General features: G+C 46.5%; 1 protein-coding gene across 6 annotated transcripts; it reads left to right on the forward strand.

The window, feature by feature from the left end:
- The first annotated feature begins 377 nt into the window (after nt 1-377).
- TMEM98 (transmembrane protein 98) lies at nt 378-22,538 on the forward strand. 6 transcript variants are annotated; one of them, XM_055257574.2, is made up of 8 exons: nt 378-685; nt 12,205-12,280; nt 12,353-12,537; nt 14,045-14,176; nt 15,166-15,199; nt 17,201-17,316; nt 20,367-20,426; nt 21,683-22,538. In XM_055257574.2, the coding sequence occupies exons 3-8, from the start codon at nt 12,407-12,409 to the stop codon at nt 21,888-21,890; spliced, it is 681 nt and encodes a 226-aa protein (XP_055113549.1). In that variant the 5' UTR covers nt 378-685; nt 12,205-12,280; nt 12,353-12,406; the 3' UTR covers nt 21,891-22,538. The 6 variants fall into 6 exon arrangements, with proteins under 6 accessions (XP_055113549.1, XP_063486010.1, XP_063486011.1 ...); XM_063629940.1 differs by having other exon boundaries at nt 404-685; nt 12,359-12,537; XM_063629941.1 differs by lacking the exon at nt 378-685 and adding an exon at nt 8,871-9,190 and having other exon boundaries at nt 12,359-12,537.
- Nucleotides 22,539-22,894: the final 356 nt, after the last annotated feature.

Consider the following 22,894-nt stretch of genomic DNA (forward strand, 5'->3'; position numbering starts at 1 on the left):
GGTGAAAACCCATTTCTACTAAAAATACAAAAATTAGCCAGGCGTGGTGGTGCATGACTGTGATTCTAGCTACTCGAGTGGCTGAGGCATGAACTCAGGAGGCAGAGATTGCAGTGAGCCTGAGGCAGGAGAATAGGGTCTGGAGCCAGGGAACCTAAGGCTGATTCACCCTGACTTCCTAGAACTAAATCAAAAGGAAAACCCCAACTTTCCACACCTAAGTAACAAAAGGACCAGAGGCTACTCCCTTTGCAAACCACCCTGCCTTTCTGCTTGGCAGATAGAAAATTGAAAGTACCTCTGATAGATCGCTTTCCAAAACCAATCAGACATTTGCATAGGAGGGTAACTTTGTAACTTCACTTCAGCCTCTGATTGTTTGTGGAAAGCAACCAATTAGACTGATTGCAGGCCATCACTTCATTTGCTTGGGGTGAACACCAAGTGCCCAATGGGAAACCTCTAGAGGGTACCTGGACCCCAGAAAATTCTGTAATGGGGGCTCTTGAGCCCCTATGCTCGGGCCTGCTCTTACCCTGTGGCGTGTGCTTTCATTTTCAATAAATCTCTGCTTTTGTTGCTTCATTCTTTCCTTGCTTAGTGCATTTTGTCTAATTCTTTGTTCAAAATGCCAAGAACCTGGAGACCCTCCACCCGTAACATATTTTGGTGAGCCAGCCAAAAGGTAAGCCCGAAGTTTGGGGTTTATTTTTCTCCTTTCTGCTCCATACAGGGTAATCAATCTCTCTCTCTCTCTCTCTCTCCCCCACTCTCTCTCTCTCTCTCCTTTCCTTTGCAACTCAGGTCCCTTGGTGAGCAGTGTCTAAGCATGGAGGCAACTGCAGATTTCTGGCTGTGGCAGGTGAAGTGAAAGGGTTTCCATGTGGAGGCACCTAACTGCCACCGCCTGGTTTGCTTAAGGGACCTGGGTATTTTTCCTTTCTTTGTTTTTCAGTCTTTCAGTGGCTGTTTCCTAGTAGCTCCTTGGTAATTGAGGGCAACTGGCTGGGTCTACTCTCCAGTGTTGCCTGAAGGCCAAGGAGTGAATGGGGATAATTGCCCTGCCCAGAAGCAGGAAGGACTCTTCTATCTTTTCTGGTTGTGGTACCTGATCGCTACATGTGGCACAGCTTGGGGCGAACTCACAAGTGTTTCAGGCGACTTAAACCTTTTCTTATGCTAAATTCTTCCCTTCTCCTACTCGACTGGCTAAGGGCAAAAGAAACCCACTCAGCCTCCAGTTCCTGTCATTAAAGTTCATGGCTATCTCTAGTGGAATGAAGAGCATGGGAAAGTGTGGCCTTAACAAATTATAAGAGTGCTGGAAGTCCAGGCCTTCATCCAAGGATAAAAGGAAAGCTCACAGTAGGCCATGATCTCCGGAAGGAAAACATGCAAAGTGGCACTGGTGCCCATCTAAGGTCAGAGACATCTGACACTCTAAGATTGTACCCCAAAGGGGGACACCCTGGGGGATCCTCTGGACCAGAACCTCTCCAAAGGGAATGCCCTCGGCAGAGGCTCTTAGGCCTAGTACTAAGCCCTCCTTAGAATTTTCTCTTGCAGTTGCAATACTGTTTGGCCCCAATATTGTTTGGAATCTGGAGTTTGCTGTTGAATGGTAAAGTGGGATGGAGTTGCATATATCCAGGCTTTAGTGCTGCTGTCCTAAACAGGGTTGGGTCTGGTTAATATGTGATGCTCTCCTTTGGTGCTGTTTGGCCCCAGTGTTCTTTGGAATCTGGGGAGGTTTGGCCTTTAAAAATCAAACTGCTATGAAAACTGCTTTACCTGAAATTTTGGTTCATGGCCTTCATTGGATTACCTAGTGGGGCAAACAAAGTAAAACTGGCGAGCTTGTATTGCTATCTCATGGCTAGGATTCCAAGGTAAAAGGTACTGGATCTTCATTTATGTGTGTGTATACATGTCTAGATGTGTTTATTTGTATGTATGGTTATTGTTATATGTTGCGTCTACCAAACTGGCTTATAAGTAAAAGAGCCCTCATAAATTAAATAAATAAGTTTAAGCAATGTTCAAGTTCACATGACTTAAGTATAACTTTACTAAACAAGCTGCTTTTAAAATTATTGTTAAAATAAAAATAGAAATGCCTTCAGAACTGTCAGCAAACACTTTTGTCTGGATTTTATATTTGTCTCTGCTAGATATTTTGAGGTGTCCAGGTTTGGCATAGAAAGTTATAAAACTATAAACCCAGCCGAAACAAAGTGGTCTTGGTTTGCGTGCCCCTTTTATTGACAAACATGAGTAATTTAATGTTGTCAGCTAAATCTTGTGATTTATTAGCAAAAATACCTACGTATTTAACTTCGAGACTCTTACTTAGGTTTAGGTGAACACCTGATGTTCACTGGCTATTAAAAACATAGTTAACAAGGAAATAACTAACTTTAAATGGTAGCATTTAATATCTCAGTTTACAGAAGTTATCTAGATAAATGTAAGTGAAAGAATTGACTACATGTAAATAGGATAAATGCTTTATGTAAATGTTTTGTGTAAATTAAAATCTTAAAATTATTTTTGATGCTCATTGAATATGTGGGTCATTTCCAATTAAGAAAGGGTTGTGATATGGGGAAATATATTTTTAAAAATTGTGGAATTGTTCTTATCTATAAATGCCCATGTCTGATAGTTCAAGATTTCTTGCTTTTTAGTGTTTTGCTAAAGTTTTAGGTTACTAAGGACAAAATGTGCCAAAAAAGTTTGTGATATTAGTGAGAAAAATAATAATTTTGTCTAATTCAGAAGTTATCTAAAAGTTAGTTCGAATTACAGATTTGAAAAAGTTGTTTATGAAACAATGTAGTAAGCAACCAGTAAGTAGGGAAGAAAGATGTGGAAAAGTTTAGATAATAAAATATTCTTTAAAACCTGGTAGAGAATTGGAGAAATTTAGCTAATTAACATTTTCATAGTTAAAGCTCTTAGTCTTGATTAAAGTAAAATAAGAAATGTTGTAAAAAAGTGCACTGGCAGTTTGGCAATTCTTTTTAAACATAGTTAAGCTGTGTATGTATGTGTGGAGTCAAATTTCACATACATGCTTGCTTTGCTGCACACTATGTTTACTGTTTTGCACGGATAGTGCTGGCACTGGAGTACTTACTGATTATGTGCCTGGAGTGAATTTGTTTTTTTTTTTTTTTTTGAGATGGAATCTAGCTCTGTCACCCAGCCTGGAGTGCAGTGGCATGATCTCGGCTCACTGCAACCTCTGCCTCCTGGGTTCAAGCTATTCTCCTGCCACAGCCTCCTGAGTAGCTGGGATTACGGGTACGTGCCACCATGCCTGGTTAATTTTTGTATTTTTTAGTAGAGCTGGGGTTTCACCATGTTGGCCAGGCTGGTCTTGAACTCCTGACCTCAAGTGATCCAGCCGCCTTGGCCTCCCAAAGTGCTGGGATTACAGACGTGAACCACCACGGCTGGCTGAGAGCGTATTTCTTGATTGCACAGGATATATGGTGATATTGGTGAACTTAAGGATACTGAATTGTATATCAGGAATAAAATATTAATTATGTGGGATTTTTTTCTGGGGGAGCTCTGGGTAACACTGCTGCCTCCTGGGTAGACTGAGTAGGAGAAATTTAGGGTTGGTTTCCTGTTTATTTGTTTGTGCTTCTAATTTTTATTTGTTTGCTGTTTACGCTCCTTTGGGCTTTGCTTATGTATGCATATATATAAAACCATGATGTTTTTTAGTTTCTAGTGGAAGGCTTTTATTCTATTCGGTTCTATGAATAGTTATTTTGTTTCCTATGCATTTCTAGCAAGTCATCATTTGTTCCATTTGTCTGGAATTTCTAGGCTACCTTTGTTGGGTTCACAGGAATTGATGGAACACATCAGCTTGTTAACTTTAAACTAACTTTTTGGATATTAGGTTCCCTGATACTTTAGTGTATTGAGTATACTTTTAAGTCATATTTTTCTCTCTCTGCCTAATTTGTCCAGACTTTGTAAACTATTTGTGAATATTCCTTTTTTTTTTTTTCTTGAGATGGAGTCTTGCTCTGTTACCCAGGCTGGAGTGCAGTGGCGTGATCTCGGCTCACTGCAACCTCTGCCTCCTGGGTTCAAGTGATTCTCACGCCTCAGCCTCCCAAGTGCTGGGATTACAGGCATAAGCCGCCGCATGGAGCCTGTGAATATTCTTAATTCATGGCAATGATTGTGTTTGCATATAGTTGAGCCAGGGTCACTAGGGCTGCTCGGGGAGAGAGAACCCAGAAACCTGACACGTGGCAAAAGGGTAAGAATTTCTTACCAGTCGGACCTCTGGCCTCTCTCTCTCTGTGCAAACCGGTTGAATGAATGGTAAAAGATTATAAGAAGGCATGGGAATGTAAATTTTTGTAAACCTTTAACATATTTAAAAGGCTTCCCAAAATCAAATTTCAGCTTACATATTTAGTTACATGGGAAGCATTGTCAAAATAAAAAAATGTTTAATTTTCTTCAGGTTATATTTCAGTGAATATTAATATATGTTACAAAATTGTATGGGATTTCTAAAATTCTAAATATGTCTGAGTATATGCTATCATTCATGTTAACTTACTGCAGACCACAGAAATAACCAAATTTCTTTGTATAAAAGTGTTAATCCAAGTAGAACAAAAATTAATTGAGTACCAAGAAAATACTTTGCCAGATTTGCATGCTAAATCAGCGGATACTAAAATTGTTTAGATATACAATTTGAATGAACTCCATGGTCTAAGTCAAATTACCTATGATAACCCATCAGTTGTCAGTGCTATGCAGCTAAACTGGAGAAACAACTGGTATTCAAGAGGACATAAGTCCAATGTTAAGCATGGACTCATGGAGAACCAGGACAGCAGCCTTACCCTTCCTGAGTCCTTAAAGCTTTTGTTATTACAGGTTATGCATTCCATGACTCATCATGGAAAAGATAAAATAATCCAAATTAAATATATATTGGTGTGCTGACTTATACATTGCTAAAGTAGTTTGTAACCAGTGTTTGGTTTGTCAAATCCATATTCCTGGGAAGAAAATCAAATCTTCAGGTACATTTGGCTACCTCATGGGCCATTTAAACATTTCAATTGTCATTTTCAATGCATGTTTCTGGTTGTAAAAAAGCTTTCCTATGCAAGAGGGCTGATGTTATAACAGTAGATTATTATGCTACAGTGTATTTTCACCAGGTAAAGAAAGTTTTTCATGGGTCACTGAGGACAATCAACCCCTTCACAATCTAGAACCCAAAGACTGGGTCTTCTGAGAACATCTACTGTAAAGGCTATAGTTACACAACAGATTTTAAATTCTTTTGTGAAGGTTATGATAGAATCGGCTGAACAGAGAAGTATCTGTGCAGCTGCTGGCACTTGTGGCCTATGGAGAAATACATCAAATGAAGATTATAGAGATTTAGTTGTAGGGGATTAACGAAGAGATTTCTTAGTTAAGTGAGTAGATTCTTTAGCACATTCTTTGATTTAATTTTAGGTGGTTTGGTTTATGGGGATCCTGGGTATGAAGTATGCTCCAAACTGTTGGTATTATCCTCCCAGTAGTCATAATAATAGTCTCCCTGGTGCGCTGTATATCTCAAAGGCTTTAAATGCTTGCATTCAGCCATCTCTAGAATGTCAAATGGTCTCTTTTCAAGTGGAATGACAAGAGCTGAAAGAAATGTACGACCAGGAGGATACCATAACCTATGAATGATGTGGTGAGACTGGAAACCCAAAATGATGGCATGTGAGTGTGGTGCTAAGGCCCTAACTTTTGGTCACACTCTCACTCAAGGGAGAACCTGACCAAAAAGGGAGAATTTTTTTAACAAAATTATGAGAGGCCAGTGTTTTGGACTGACCTCATGTGCTAGGCCCCAGCAAACCAAACAAACCAAAACACATAGATCCTAAAACAGACCAGGTTTTGTTTTTCTCCTGCAAACAGGATGTTCCACCATAAGGAGATACCCTCTACTCAGTCCTCGTTCCCACTGTACAAAACTCACTGTTGTTTTACTGTTTCCCAGTGGGTTTCAAGACCAAATAAGTACATTTACGATGGTGATAGTGACATGAATGACTAAAGTTTTGGTCAATCTCTCAAAATTGAGAAAATGACCAAAAGGGGGAAATTGTTAAAGTGAATTAAATATAGCCTGAGAAGGACTCCGTATTTCTATATTGGAGTCTTTGTGGATGAATGGTAACCTAACTTAGGAATACGTGCCTGTAAAAATAGCTGAGTCTTGGCCAATCCCAGCAACCCCAAATCAGGCCAGGAGATAAGGTACTTATTAAAACGTGGAAGGAGAGATCACCTGCTCTGGATAATAGTGGCCATTTTTATATTGCCTCCTTCCAAACTTATGGAATCACTTCCTTTGTAGTAATTAGCAGAACGTTTCAATTCATCTCCATAACAAACATTCCCGACAGCATAATTATCCACCCCCTGAAGTTCCTGTTAAATCTTTTTTTTTTTTTTTTTTTTGAGGCGGAGTCTTGCTCTGTCGCCCAGGCTGGAGTGCAGTGGCGCAATCTCGGCTCGCTGCAAGCTCCGCCTCCCGGGGTTCACGCCATTCTCCTGCCTCAGCCTCTCCGAGTAGCTGGGACTACAGGCGCCCGCCACCACGCCCGGCTAATTTCTTTTTGTATTTTTAGTAGAGACGGGGTTTCACCGTGGTCTCGATTTCCTGACCTCATGATCCGCCCGCCTCGGCCTCCCAAAGTGCTGGGATTACAAGCGTGAGCCACCGCGCCCGGCCCTGTTAAATCTTTTAACCATATTCATTTCCTTTCACATAGAGACCATCAAGCTTCAGATGATCATGTGAGAAGGTTTCCAGTCAGTTCCAGGTGAAGACACCACCCCTGGCCATCAGGATGCCACCCTGTCTCCACTAGACAGAGTAGGGCGAGAGTTCCATGATCTCCAATAGGTAGGGACTATGCCCCAAGTTGGCATGAAACAGTTACAGTTCCTCTGCCCCCCCATAAAGATTTATGGGGGTCATGTCTCTCAGGAGGGAGATGAGGCAGGAGAATAGGGTCTGGAGGCAGGGAACCTAAGGGTTCACCTGACTTCCTAGAACTAAATCAAAAGGAAAACCCCAACTTTCCTCACCTAAGTAACAAACGGACCAGAGACTACTCCCTTTGCAACCCCCACTCCCCACTTTCTGCTTGGCAGATGGAAAATCTTTTGAAAGTACCTCTGATTGCCTTTCCGCAACCAATCCTACGTTTGCATAAAAGTGTAACTTTGTAACTTCACTTTAGCCTCTGATTGGTTGTGGAATCAGACTGATTGCGGGCCAAATCTTTTGCATAGGAGTGTAACCTTTGTAACTTCACTTCAGCCTCTGATTGGTTGCTTTCCACAACCAATCAGACTGATTGTGGCACCACTTCATTTACATGGGGTGGACGCCAAGTGGCCAATGGGAAACCTCTAGGAAGTATTTGGACCCCAGAAGATTCTACAGCAGGGGGTCTTGAGCCCCTGTGCTGGAGCCTGCTCCCACCCTGTGGAATGCACTTTCGTTTTCAATAAATCTCCGCTTTTGTTGCTTCATTCTTTCTTTCCTTGCTTTGTTGGTGCGTTTTGTCTAATTCTTTGTTCAAAATGACAAGAACTGGCCGGGCGCTGTGGCTCACGCCTATAATCCCAACACTGGGAAGCTGAGGCTGGTGGATCACCTGAGGTCAGGAGTTCCACACCAGCCCGGCCAACGTGGCGAAACCCCGTCTCTACTAAAAATACAAAAAAATTAGCTGGACGTGGTGGCGCACACCTGTAATCCCAGCTACTTGGGAGGCTGAGGCAGGAGAATCACTTGAACCCGGGAGGCGGAGGTTGCAGTGAGCTGAGATCACGCCATTGCACTCCAGCCTGGGCAACAGAGCCAGACTCTGTTTCAAAAAAAAAAAAAAAAGACAAAAACCTGGACACCCTCCACCCGTAATAAGCCAAGACTGTGCCACAGCATTCCAGTCTGGGCGACAGAGTGAGACTCTGTCTCAAAAAAATTAAGATAAAACAACAACAAAAGTATGAACCAAAAAAACCACCTCTGTGGGCTGGATGTGTCCTTGGGGGTACCAGTTTGCAGACCCTGTGTCAAGCGGCCTAGGACCCAATCTGTATCCTTTGTTAACTCTCACCGATATTGACCTTAGACCCAGACCACTGGGATCCTGCCCTGCACCTCGTGCTTTAGTTGGCCCACTCCAGCTGGAGCGCATGTTCCCTTCTAGATCATGCTCCTGGTACCCTGGACTCTGGAAATCCCTGTGTAAACAGTCCTGAGCCTGCTTCCAAGGTCTGACTTCCATTCACCCAGGGCAGCCTGCCCTGCCTGGCCTGAGTATCGTTAGAATCAAGGATGGCAGGGTAGGGGGTGTGTGTTTGCCTCAACGGGGAGTCCCCCTTCGGTATGTATGGGATGGAGTCGTGTGGGAATAGAAGCAGCAAGACTACTAGCAAGGGACCTGCATTTGTACTCTTGCCCCTGGCTAAGCCGTCGTTAGGGGTGGGCCTGCTTGTCACTGCCCCGTGAGTCAGGCTGTAAGTAAGAGCGACTCTCGATTCACTCTTTACCCTGGGCCAGGCAGTCCGATGCATCCTGCATCCCATCATTCCTAATACCAACTCTGAGGATGCTGACAAGCAGCAGCCCCGTTTTACAGACCGAGGCACAGAGGCTGAAATAAGTTGCCCATAGCTAATGAATGGCAGAGGCAGAGTTTCAATGGGACAGTCCGTGGCGGAGCACACTGGCTCCGCCGCCAGCCCCCTGAGGAACCCGTCGGCGCTCGCCGCCTGGGACCGCCAGCCCCGGGCGGGGCGCAGGCAGGGACCCTCCGCTCCCCTCTCCGTCTGCCGCCCGGACGGGCCTCCGCGGCGGCGCGAGGAAGGGGTGTTGGGTCGCCAGGGCCCGCCTCCCAGCTGCCCCGACCGCCGGGGGGCCTGGCGGTGACGGCGGCGCCTGGCGGCGGGGATTTGGCGCGGGCCGGGGGCCGGGGCCGGGGCGCGGGGGCGCGGGGCTGGATTCCTAGGGCCGCGGCGCTTCCCGGCATGCTCCGCTGCAGGCCCGCGCCCGCGCCCGGACTTTGCCATCGGCGAGGCAGTCGCGGGATGCGCCCGGGAGCCGCAGCCTGAGGTGGGTGAGCCCCGCCAGGCCGGGTGGGCGGGCCGCGGCGAGTCGGGGAAGGGGACGCGGGAGGCGCGGGGCCCGGCCTAGCTGCCGGGGAGAGGGGAGGCCGGCGCCGCAGCTTTGTTCTCGCCGCGGGGCCGCGCGCCCGAAGTTGGGGAAAGGAGTAGGAGCCGCGCCGCGGAGCGCTTCGGGGCCCGTGCGGCACGTCCTGGGCGGGCTGGGGGTCCCTCCCTCCCGGGGACGGAGTGGGCGTCCTGGGTGGACGAGCACGGGGAAGCGGGTAGGGTCTTGGGTCTGTTCTGTCTTTGTGGGTCTAGAACCGGAGGGGAAGGGGGAAAGTAAGGGAGAGAGAAAGAGACGGAGAGAAACAGGAAAACTTACTCTTCAGGACGCAGGGAAGAATAGATAAGGAAAAACACAAAGAAACGCCACGCAGACTGCAGGGAAGGACCGCGAACACACGCTCTGAGAAACACACTCAGCTCACACGCACTGAGAAGCACACTTAAGATAAACACTCAGGTCACACACAGAAGCACACTCAGAAACATTCAGTTCACACTCAGAAACACACGCACTCAGAAGCACACTCAAGATAAACACTCAGCTCACACACAGAAGCACACTCAGAGAAACATTCAGTTCACACACACTCAAACACACTCCGAGAAACACTCAGCTTACACGCAGAAGCACACTCAGCTCACACACAGAAGCACACTCGGAGAAACATTCAGCTCACACACACTCAGAAACATACTCTGAGAAACACACTCAGCTCACACCCACTCAGAAGCACACTCAAGATAAACAGCTCACACAAGCACATTCAGAAAACACTCAGAAACACAGCTCACACTCAGAAACACACTCTGAGAAACAGCTTACACACTCAGAAGCACACTGAGAAACAGCTCACACACACAGAAACAGAAAAACACAGCTCACGCACACTCTAACACAAACACACACGGAGAAACACACTCAGAAGCACACTTAGCTCACACACACCCAGAGAAACACGCTCAGAGAAACACTCAGAACGCACAGGAAGAGAGAGGAAACCAAGTGGGTGGTCTTGGAAGCCTGGGACCGGGGGAGGGGAAGGAGAGACACTGAGAAGGGGGAGACGGGAGCAGAAGAGTGAAAGATGCCTGGAGAGAGAAACCAGAGATAAAGCCAGACATAAGAGGAGGCAAAAAACACAAAGGCCAAAAGGAGGTGGATAAAAGGACAGTACAGAGAAACACACATCTAGAGAAATAGAGGCGGACCCTGAGAATTGCCCCCTCCCCCACCTACCTCTCACAAAATCAGCGATACACACAGAAGAAAGAGGCAGATGCCAACCTTCTCCTTCTTGTGGTCCAGTGAGCTGGAGATGGGAGAGCAGCTCTGTGAGCCCTTTGAGAAAGGCGTCCTTGGCACTTTAAGCCAGGCACGTCCCAACCTTGTCTACCTGGCAAACTCCTGCTTATCCTTCAAAACCCAGCTCAAGCCTCACCACTCCTGTGAAAGTGTCAGTTCCCAGAAAGTGTCATGCAAACACAGTTACTCTCTTTTCTGTGTTCTTCTGCAGGAAGCACAGGCACATGGAGTTGAAGTGGTTTGTAACCTGTCTGCCTCTCCCACCAGCTCCTTGAGATCAGGGTCTCTGTCCTATCTATCTCCAATCTCCAGTGCACGATGCATAGTAGATGATCAATAAATACTTAGTGAATGGTGACTGAGAGCGTTTGGACCCTCCGAGACACGGAGGATAGAATTAAGTGCAAACAGAGGAAAAGCACCATCCTAGTGTTATAAGGACTCCTAACTCAGAGGGTCTTTTTATCACGTGGGGAAATTAAAGCCCAGAGAGGGGAGAATGCTTGCACAAAGAGAGGCAAGCAGGAGGCCTACAATGAAATAACAATGAAATAGCAGTGAATATGTACTTCTGTGAGATGCCCTTGTTCTTCTGGCTTATGAGTTTAAAATAGGTGTGAAAGACCCCTGTTCTTCAGTTCCTCTGTCCGGAGGCAGCTACTGTTACCAAGTTACATTTTATGTGTGTTTGTGCCTATCCATGTGTTCATACCAAAAAAATTCTGTGCACACACTAGTATATACAAATGCACGGACTTCTTTCATTCTTCTTTTGTACACAAATAATTCTATGAGAAAAAGAAATAGATGTGAAAGAGTCTCCTGAATGAAAACTGGCAAGAGGCAATGGACACTTTAATGCCATTTCGAAGTTTCCAACACTGAAACTGGCAATTAGAACTCTTTCCAGAACCTTCACAGTCTTCTTTCTTCCTCAGAAAGGAAAAGTAGAGTGAATGTCCATCTCAGTTTAAGTGGAGGGCTTTCCACCTCCTGACTGCATATTGGAAAAATTCTGTAACCTCCCTGAACCTCGGTTTCCTCAACTGTAAAATGGGGTTACTAATGTCCACTTCATAAGATTGTTGTTGGAAAAGTTAACAAAGAACCTGGTGCCGAATAGATCCTCAGTAAATACAGTTTCATCTTTCCTCTCTTTAATGGGTGTTCTTTTGTGCATGTTTTTATGGCTGTGAAAACAGCTGCTAGTTAAAATGTTTCTTTTTGTCTAGGGTTTAAAAAGCTATCTTAAGGCCGGCTCAGTGTCTCATGTCTGTAATCCCAGCACTTTGGGAGGCCCGAGGTGGGTGGGTCACTTGAGGTCAGGAGTTCAAGACCAGCCTGACCAACATGGTGAAACCCCGTCTCTACTAAAAATACAAAAAATTAGCCGGGTGTGGTGGTGCACACCTGTAATCCCAGCTACTTGGGAGGCTGAGGCAGGAGAATCGCTTGAACCCAGGAGGCAGAGGTTGCAGTGAGCTGAGATTGCACCATTGCACTCCAGCCTGGGTGGCAGAGCTAGACTCCATCTTAAAAAAAACAAAAACACAAACAAACAACTATTTTAGTCCAATTGGGGAGCAGATTCTTCTGAGAAAGGAAAAGGCAAATTTGGGGCATGGCATAAATTCTACCTTGGTTCTCTTCAGGCCCTCAGGTCTCTGAAGGTGTCGTGGAGGAACCTGGCACCTGCCATCCTCTCCCCCAGTTTGCCACTTCCAGCAGGTAAGACCCACCTGTCCCACTCTCTTTCATGGCTTCTTGACCAGATCTGCTCTGACTTCATGTTCTCTCAAGCTTTAGCCCATGAGGAGGATGTGAGCGGGACTGAGTCAGGAGCCCTCTGGAAGCATGGAGACCGTGGTGATTGTTGCCATAGGTGTGCTGGCCACCATCTTTCTGGCGTCGTTTGCAGCCTTGGTGCTGGTTTGCAGGCAGCGCTACTGCCGGCCGCGAGACCTGCTGCAGCGCTATGATTCTAAGTGAGTGAGCCTATGGGGGGCAAGGAGGAGGGGTGGGCTCTAACTAAAGAAAGAGAGAGGAACACGTAGTTCAGTGCTGGGCAACTCTAACTCAGCTTTTTGGTTCTAAAATGGTACCTGCAGGTGTCCTTCCCTGTAAAGACCTCAGAGTTTAAGAATGTTCCTTAAGCCTCCCAACATCCTGAGTCACCTCCTTCTCTGCTTCCTGAGCCAAGAAGAAAGTCACTGAATATGAACATGTTCACCTAGCATAAAAGCTCAGCCATCTGTCTCAAACTGGCCACCTCACTTAGCAGTTGGACAAGCCAAATCACTTTCCAGCCAGACCCACAGGAACAGAAATCAGATGCCCACACTCTGGCCATACATCTGAGCAACAAACATTTGGTTTTGTGAAATCCCAACTTAGGACTGTCTCTCTTTGCACAGCAGATTTTTTTTTTTTTTTTTTGAGATAGAGTTTCACTCTCGTCGCCCAGGCTGGAGTGCAATGGTACAATCTTGGCTCACTGCAACCTCCGCCTCCTGGGTTCAAGTGATTCTCCTGCCTCAGCCTCCCACGTAGCTGGGATTACAGGCATGCATCACCACACCCAGCTAATTTTTGTATTTTTAGTAGAGACGGGGTTTCACCATGTTGGCCAGGCTGGTCTTGAACTCCTGACCTCAGGTCATCTGCCCGTCTCAGCTTTCCAAAGTGCTGGGATTACAGGCATGAGCCACCATGCTTGGCCTGCCCAGCAGACTTCTTCGTGATGCATTGTATGTGAAATATATTTTGTAAGCAGGATTCTATTTTCAATTTAGGGATATTTTAATCGATAGACCCTTCAGGGATTAACCCTCAGTTTTTCTTATCTTTCTGTCTTAATCCTATCAGCATCTCTGTCAAGTGGTTCATAATTTATAAATGCCCATTTATATGACCCAGGAAAGCTCTTCTATTGAACAGAATGCCATGGTATCTCATTTTATAAAGTACCCTGTTATAAAATTGGAGGTGTTTTTACTTCTTTCACTTTTCCAGTGTAACTAGGAAAAGGCAGGGATATAGGGATGGACCAAAGTAGTTCACAAGAGTTATTCTGCAGACCAGGTAGGGAGCCCATGTAGGTTTGGGTAATAGGAACCACCGCCTCTCTGTAAAATGTAGGATTAAAGGGAAAATACATTATAGAAGGATATAATTTTGTCCTGAAAGGATATCCCTAATATCTTTGTAATCAGGTAGTTATACCATACCCTTTCTCTTGGTAGCTTATCTGACTCCGTTTCACTTTTCTTTTGTTTTAGTGCACCCGGCCTGCCTCCCCAACTCCCTGTCTATCCATGTGCCCTACCCTCAACTGCAGCCCCACTAGGCTTAGGTTTGGATCCGGGACAAGTGGTCTCTGCCCTAGCTTATCGACTCCCTTCCTTCTTTTATGGTGTATGTGGGCCTCAGTGAGGAGAGGGTCAGCAGCAGTCACCCACCATGAAACCATTTAATGGGGGCCTTTTCTTCCAGGCCCATTGTGGACCTCATTGGTGCCATGGAGACCCAGTCTGAGCCCTCTGAGTTAGAACTGGACGATGTCGTTATCACCAACCCCCACATTGAGGCCATTCTGGAGAATGAAGACTGGATCGAAGATGCCTCGTAAGGCCATGGGAATTGTTTGCTTCTGGGCTTCTGGCAAATGATGCCCTTTGCTGGTGTCCTTTGCCAGAGCACTTAGCTGGCATTCAAGAACAGTCACTCTGTTACTTGCTGCTCTTTCCTGTGCCTTTAGTGTGGGGGAAAATCAGAATATGACTTGAAAGTGTTCGTCCTTTCCTTCTCTTCCCACATTTTGTAGACCTGAACGCTGCGGCCTATAGTTGTGTGGCAAAGGTTGTTATAAAGTCACCCTGGTGTGCTTGGGTTATCCTTGAGGTGCCCATAAATTTGGCTCAGGCTTCAGAGATGCAGCCCTTTTCTTTAGGATCTCAGGGATCTCTCCATCCAACAGGAGCCCCTACATTTTGAGAAGCGGCTGCTACTTCATTGCCTTATCCATTTAGCCATCCATTCCCTGGGCCCATGTTTGTGGGGCATTATGTGCAGGGTACTGGGTCAGGTGCTGCAGATATTGAAACGGTTGAAAAGACAGAGTTATAGTCAATATCACAGAAACTGTAAGAGATCCTTGTGTACAGTGCAGTAGGCACGTGGAGAAGGCAGTGTCTAGGTTTGCCTGGGTTGGGGAGGTTGAGCTGGATCTTACGGAATATATCACAGAGGAGGTACCTTTTGACTTGGGTCTTGAAAGATGAGGAGGAGTTCCCCAGGCTGAGCAAAGGGGAAGGACACATTGGGCAGAGGGAACAGTCTACCAGAAGCTTGAGAGTTATAATAAAGCATGACTCGCTAGGCACACAGTGGAGCTTGCTGGAAGAGTGGACTGGGTGCAGCGGGGGGAAGGGAAGGGAGGTGCTCCGTCATTTAACTCATGGGCTGGTTCATTTTGACACTGAGGTATTCCCACTCTCAGTGGTTGGTATTCGGCTGTGCCCACCAGTCAGGGTGAGTTGAGAAGCAAGGGTGGGAGCTGGAGGGTGGTGGGCCTCCTCCAGATGATCACTGATGACTTCTTCTTGTTTCCCCAGGGGTCTCATGTCCCACTGCATTGCCATCTTGAAGGTAACCCTCTCTTATCTCTCTGTGGGATAAAGGGGAGTCGAAAAGCACCACTGTGCGTGGATGGAGTAGAACGGGACCTTAGAAAGGGCCCTGACCCCTCGCAAGAGGCCTTTCCTTAACCTGACACTTAGAATTTTTGTGGTTTACTTCCCCTCCTGCCTGGACCGGCTGTTTACAGAATCTCAAGGCTGTTTCAAAGGCTTTATTTCATCTGGTCATCTTAATTCAATGACCTGTGGGAAAGGCAGCCTAGGTGCACAGCCACCATTTCGCTTCTCATGGAGAAAGCTGTGTATTCCTGAGACCATGGAGTTGCCAAGAGAAATGGGGTTTCCCTGCTTCCCCCTGCACACTCACTTTCACTAACAGAGAGTTCAGGCCTGTACGGTGAGTTTCTTTCTGTATTTGGATTTCTACTGTGACTAGAAAGTCATTACTAGCCCTCTTTGGCTGTGATTTTAGTCAGCCAAATGGGACAATCTGTTAAAAAACCAAAGCAGGCATACTTCAATCTGAAGGCAGAGGATTTTTTTCTTTGAAAGCTTGGAATCTTTGAAAAATTGCATCCAATTTGCATTTTGGGTAATTTTATGGTTTTGGCATTTGTTTTCAATTCTTGCCTGTTAATATCCTACCTAATAGAATAATAACTATACTGAAATATTTGGCCAGTTGCAAATATCAGTTTTTTTTTTTTTACATCAGTAACCTGGGTAATCACACATTTATCTCTTTGACTAGTAATTATTCAAGATTTCAAAAGAGACAACTTTGTCTTTTCTTTAGTGTCATTCAGTAGAAGACACTATTAATAAAACGTTCTTTACCCCACCTCTTCTTTGGCTGTCTCAGGGGATGGATAAATGCCTAGTAGGAAGTTATTATCTCAGAGTCCAGGCTTAGTTAATTCTGAGAGGCTCTTTGGATATACAAATATGGCTATAGATATAAATATGGTTATTGATAGAGCTAGGTAGGCATAATGGCTAGAGGATAATACTATACTACATTTCCCTTCTCCCAGCCAAGATGTGTCCTGGGCCTGGGTTTTGTCTCCTGTCCTCATCTATTAGGAGGAGAAATGGCACCTGTGGTGTGAGATGAATCAGCTGGAGGGAGTCATATTGAATTGGAATCTGTGTCTACCCGGGGAACCTCAGATCCAAGGAGAGGGCTTCTAAGTCTCCTCTTGGGATCTTAAGACCCTTTTGCTAGGTCACCTGCCCTTGAGTCTCTGTGGTGGGAGCTGGGAGAAGGGTCTGGGCTAACTCCCAGGTGGACCTTTGGTCTTCTTTCTGCTCTCTACTGTCCAGCTCCAAGTATAGGTCAGATAGAGATGCTTCCTTGCAATGGATAGAGGCGCACCCATGTTGGTTGGTTCTAGCATGGGTAGGCCTGGAAAGGGGAAGCAAGCCCTGGGGTGGCCAGCTCTGTGGGTGGACCACGAAGAAGGCTGTAATCAGTCTTGCCTTTTCCCTGCTTTTCCTAAGGTCCTTTCATCATCAGCTTGACAAACATGCTAATATATTACCTGAGACAGTTGTTGAAATAAGTGCTGTTATTGGAGCGTGTGCTTAAAGGGAACAATTGCCCTTTGTTCAGCCCCATTCCTGAGGGTGCCCTGCTGGAGATATTTATTCTTGTGGAAGACTAAACCATGAGATGAAGGAATAGAAAAAGAAAGTAGGTTTTTCCCCTAAGTGAGAAGGTGAAATTGGAGCACATGATTTTTCTTAGACAGATTATTTCAGCTTAGGCTTCCCAGAGCCCACACCCTGCCCTTGATCTGCGGCTCCCACCCCAGTTCCTCTCCCAGCCATGCCCTTGGCTTTTGCCACTTCCCACCCGTTTCCTCTCATCTCTGTACTTTTCACATCTGGCCATTAGGTTAGGGGGCCAGCTGCGATGGGACTCATGGCAGGGCTGATTTGTCTTGTGGGGATGGTGAGGCCGTGAGTGGAGCCAGGTCAGCCCTCATCTCTCTCCTCCCTGCCACATTAGATTTGTCACACTCTGACAGAGAAGCTTGTTGCTATGACAATGGGCTCTGGGGCCAAGATGAAGACTTCAGCCAGTGTCAGCGACATCATTGTGGTGGCCAAGCGGATCAGCCCCAGGTGAGCGATTGGCAGCTTTGAGGTCCCCACACTCCACGAGGGAAGAGAGGGGCTGGAAGCTGGGGTAGCCGCAGAGCTGGGCTCTTCTATAAAACGGTGCACAGGCAACTTCAGCTATTTGTTTCCCACACATTTACAGAGTGACCAGGAGGGTTTAGGTACCGAGACTTCCCAGCTAAGGTGGGCTCTCACCATCCCCACCTGCAGCATGACCCATCTGAGAGGGCTTTGGGGAAGCTCCAGCAGGTGCCTAGTCCTGACGCTGTCCTAGACCCTGCCCTGCAGAGCCCGTGGCCACCCCTCTTTCCCAGCCACATACCAGCTCCCCTTGCCACGCCTTCCTCCCAGGCCAACATGTCACACAGATGCCCACACCCCTGTCTCTGCCTGAATCTGTATTGGAGACTAGCTTGGGGGACCCACTCTGGCTGTGCCCACTGCTCCATCCCTGGCCCAGGCCAACAGCTTCCAGCACTGGGTGGGAGCTGAAGCCATATGGCATTCAACCTCCCAGATTCCAGGCTGACTGCGAAATCCCGTGTGGGAGGCAACCAGCAGGATTGCAGTCAACAGCTACACCCCCTCCTTTGGGCTTGATTTCCTGAGGAAAAATAAAGCCCTTTTCTTAGAGCCAAGGGCTGTACTAAGTTTGTGCTGCCACCTGATGGCTGGTATGGCGACGTGCCTGAGCAGAGGGTCGAGGCCAGGATGTTTTCCCCGTCAGCCACCTGGCCCCTCCGCCCACCCGGGAGGGCACCTCTCTATGCCTGGTGAAACAATGGCACTGCTGTGAGTTCCAGGGGCCCACACGTTCCTTGTTGCCGTGGCCCCAGGTAAATCACGAGGAACCAGCCCTTTCTCTGCCTCAAGATTAACCAAATAAAAACGACCAGTTTCCTGAGTTGCCACGTGAGTTCCTCTGAGGGAATACACGACCTGGTCAGCTTGAACTCAGTCCAGGCAGTTCAGTGAGTTGAGAGAGTGGGAGGGAGATAATCCATGGAGGGACTCAGCGCAGAACAGTTCCCTGCCTTCTCTGGAGTTGCTTCCAGTGGGCTGTAGCTACATGGTCAGCCCCTGGCTTTATAAGAACCTGCATCCCAGGCTGTGGGTGGGCACTGGGCGTTCCTTCCCCATTATTTTATTTATTTATTTATTTTTGAGACGGAATCTTGCTCTGTCACCCAGGCTGGAGTGCGGTGGCACGATCTTGGCTCACTACAACCCCCACCTACCAGGTTCAAGAGATTCTCCTGCCTCAGCCTCCTGAGTAGCTGGGATTACAGGCACCTGCTACCGTGCCTGGCTAATTTTTGTATTTTTAGTAGAGATGGCGTTTCACCATGTTGGCCAGGCTGGTCTCAAACTCCTGACCTCAGGTGATCCTCCCGCCTCAGCCTCCCAAAGTGCTGGGATTATAGGTGTGAGCCACCACACCCGGCCTCCTTCCCCATTAGTTTTAAAGATTCTGCACTATGGTATCCGCTAGACCCTTCATCATGCTTTTTGTGCCTTCGAAGAGCCACTTAGGGGCCAGGCAGATTCCTGTGATACAGGTTACAAGACAGCACTTTCAGGAGGTTGAGGTTTCTGTGTAAGCCTGGGTGAGTAGGATCAGCACGGGTCCTAAGGTGAGGGTGTGGCATTGTCCAGAGAGTGGACCTGCCCTGGTGCTCACAGGCCTGCCCTAAAGAGTACCTTGGACTACTTCTAGAATGCTCCGTGCCATAATTCAGCCAGGGTCCTCGCTTTGTCCTTTTGCCCTCACACTTCTTTCTCCTTCTGGCCATGTTTTGTCCCCATTGTTTTTCCTGCTCCATTTATCCCACACAGTGTGTTGATGGCCTATTAGTCTCAAGGAGGTGGCTTCAGCTCCAGGGCACTAGAGAAAGGGGCTGGCTGAGACAGGCGCCGAGGGTGACTGTGTCTCTGCGTGTCCTCACCAGCTCCACAGCCCTGAATAGGTGTTTGAGGCCATCTTTTTTTCAAGTGCTTTTAGAAATCAAACAATACATCTTTATTTTTTCTTCCTATCAAGTGTTCATGAGCAAAGATTTGGAGCAAAACCTTGTACCACGCAAATCAGAATGAATTGTAGTTCTGAACTTGATTTAAAAAAATTAATCACAGGGTAGAATAAATCCAATAGAGCAGTGTGAAGCGAAATGAAACTCATGGCCTTTTTTTTCGGTGTCTTACATACCTTTAGCTTTGTATTTTTTTTTTCCTGAATACAAGAGTAATGAATGCTTGTAAAAATGTAAAATACTGCAGACATAGATGACCTGGAAAGTCTACTCCCTCCCAATTGTAGGAAAAAACCACTATTAAGTGGTGAGTGTTCCTCCAGATCCTTCCCAACCCCACATTTCAGAGCTTTTGTTTATCTATTTTTATGCAAATGACAGATTGAGCTTTACATATTATTTGGCAATTTGCCTTTTTAATACAGTAGTAATCTTGAACATCATTCCATATGTATGACTGTATTTTTAAAAACCATTGGAAGGAACTGAAACAAAACTAGAAAACAAAATAGTCTCTGCAAAGACTGAACCTGAAATCTTTGTGCCTAAGTGTCTGTCTGAGAATGCAGAAGCAATTGGAGAAAGAACCATTAAAGACCGGGTCTGGAATACCAAAAAGGAAGAATTGGAATAAAGATAGAAAGGAAGGAAGGGGCCAGGTGTGTGGCTCACGCGCCTGTAATCCCAGCACTATGGAAGGCTGAGGTGGGTGGATCACCTGAGGTCAGGAGTTCAAGGCCAGCCTGGCCAACATGGTGAAACCCCATCTCTACTAAAAATACAAAAATTAGCTGGGCATGGTGGTGCGTGCCTGTAATCCCAGCTACTTGGGAAGCTGAGGCAGGAGAATCACTTGAGCCTGGGAGGTGGAGGTTGCGGTGAGCTGAGATAGCACCACTGCACTCCAGCCTGGGTGACAGAGCAAGACTCTGTCTCAGAAAAAAAAAAAAAAAAAAAAAAAAAAAGGAAGGAGAAAAGGTGATCAGGAAAGTGAAGTACTGAACACCTTTTGCCTCTGGTCAGGGTGGATGATGTTGTGAAGTCGATGTACCCTCCGTTGGACCCCAAGCTCCTGGACGCACGGTGAGACTGGGGTGGGTGCATGTTTGGTTTTTCATGCAAAGGTCCAGAACTGTTTTATCAGCTCTGCGAGGCTGGCTGACTGGCTTGTGTAGGGAGGGTGGCTTTGCAGCCTCCTTAGGCTGCCCGGGCCTTGGGTGCCATTTACTTCAGTGAGCGGTGCCTGACTGGGTGGTAGAGGCCAGTCCTCTCCTGAAACCCAGGAGAAGAAAGAGCCAGTCTTAGATTTTAAATTGTTATGATTAGACTTCCCGCCATGTTACATCCTAACTGTGCCTTCCCTTCCACCTTTTCCCCTTGCCGCCTCTGATTTTTGGACCCCAGAAGCAGACATGCCTTAGCTGTGAGTGCCACCCAGTTGGGCGGTGGGGCAGTGGTTCCCAGAGCAGTGAGAATGGAGGTGACAGGTCAGCCACAGCTGTGCTCACCTACCAACAGACATGTGCATACACAGAGTGTACTTAGCCCTATGAAATTGTTATGTCCCTGTACCAGATGCAACCCATTTAAGAAATACAGATTCTTTCCTGCCTTGGATTTATATGACTGTTTCATACACGTGTAACAGTTGCCAGATCGGCAGTGGGTCACAGCGCTTCAGCTTTGGTTTCTCTGCGCCACTCTTACTGCTGCCCAGCTTTGTCCATGGGTTAATAATCTGTAATGTATTCTCAAATGCATCATGGTACTCACTATATAAAAGGTATTCTACAGTGAATTTTTCAGCACTGAAAAATCTACTCCTCCCTTTGGTTTTCAATTACATTTTTTTTTTTTCTTTTTTTTGAGTTGGATAAACCAGCCCTGGGCCTTACCGATTTGTAATCAATAAGGAATGTTTAAGTGAGGGTGTGTCTGTCCTACGTTTCAGTGGGCAGCAGTTGGGGAATATGCTCATCTGATTGACCATATCTGAACTGTTTCACAAAGCGCTCTTTGGGGAGATGTTAATAGGTGTGCTGCAGAAAATGGCTTCCACAGTCTTAAATAAGCTTGTGAGAGACAGCCTGTTATATTCACCTTGGAGCTTTACCAGGTACATCTCAGAAGGCTCTGAGGCAGGCTTCAGTTAACCTTGTTTAACCCAGCCATCTCCAAATTTATTTGAGCATGGAGCCAACTTTAAATTGCATACCTACCAACATCCTAGGGAAGGGTGTGCTGTTTGGGGAATACTAGTCAAAAAGTCTATCTATTTGGGCTTTTGTGCAAAGTCCCTCGTTTCCTAGGAAACCTGACCCTATTTTTTTTTTCCCTAGAACGACTGCCCTGCTCCTGTCTGTCAGTCATCTGGTGCTGGTGACAAGGAATGCCTGCCATCTGACAGGAGGCCTGGACTGGATTGACCAGTCTCTGTCGGCTGCTGAGGAGCATTTGGAAGTCCTTCGAGAAGCAGCCCTAGCTTCTGAGCCAGATAAAGGCCTCCCAGGCCCCGAAGGCTTCCTGCAGGAGCAGTCTGCAATTTAGTGCCTATAGGCCAGCAGTTAGCCATGAAGACCTCTGCCGCCATCCCTGGGTGGCTCAGCTTAGCCTTCTACTTTTTCCTGTAGAGTTAGTTGTTGTCCACGGCTGGAGAGTTCAGCTGTGTGTGCATAGTAAAGCAGGAGATCCCTGTCAGTTTATGCCTCTTTTGCAGTTGCAAACTGTGGCTGGTGAGTGGCAGTCTAATACTACAGTTAGGGGAGATGCCATTCACTCTCTGCATAGAGGAGCATTGAAAACTGGTGGACTGTCAGCTTTATTTAGCTCACCTAGTGTTTTCAGGAAAATTGAGCCACCGTTTAAGAAATCAAGAGGTTTCACATTAAAATTAGAATTTCTGGCCTCCCTCGATCGGTCAGAATGTGTGGCAATTCTGATCTGCATTTTCAGAAGAGGACAATCAATTGAAACTAAGTAGGGATTTCTTCTTTTGGCAAGACTTGTATTCTCTCACCTGGTCTGTTTCATTTATTTGTATTATCTGCCTGGTCCCTGAGGCGTCTGAGTCCTCCCCCTTAGAGGTTTGGGTTTGAAGCTGAGGAACTACAAAGTTGATGATTTCTTTTTTATCTTTATGCCTGCAATTTTACCTAGCTACCACTAGGTGGATAGTAAATTTATACTTAACATTTCCCTCAAGTGTGTAGTTATTGAGTCAAATTCATATGCATGGTGTATTGTGGGACATACTTAGATGGAAGGAGAGAGCCTAAGAATCCTGAGGATGATTTCTGTGTATGCCTCAAAATGAGATATTTAGGCTGGGCGCGGTGGCTCACACCTGTAATCCTCGCACTTTGGGAGGCTAAGGTGGGTGGATTGCTCGAGCCCAGGAGTTTGAGACCAGCCTGGGAAACATGGTGAAACCTCATCTCTACAGAAACTACAAAAATTAGCTGGGCATGGTGACACGTGCAGCTACGTGGTAGGCTGAGGTGGGAGGATCGCTTGAGCCCAGGAGGTGAAGGTTGCAGTGAGCCATGATTGTG

Source organism: Symphalangus syndactylus, chromosome 20 (assembly GCF_028878055.3).
Source record: "Symphalangus syndactylus isolate Jambi chromosome 20, NHGRI_mSymSyn1-v2.1_pri, whole genome shotgun sequence".
NCBI lineage: Eukaryota > Metazoa > Chordata > Mammalia > Primates > Hylobatidae > Symphalangus > Symphalangus syndactylus.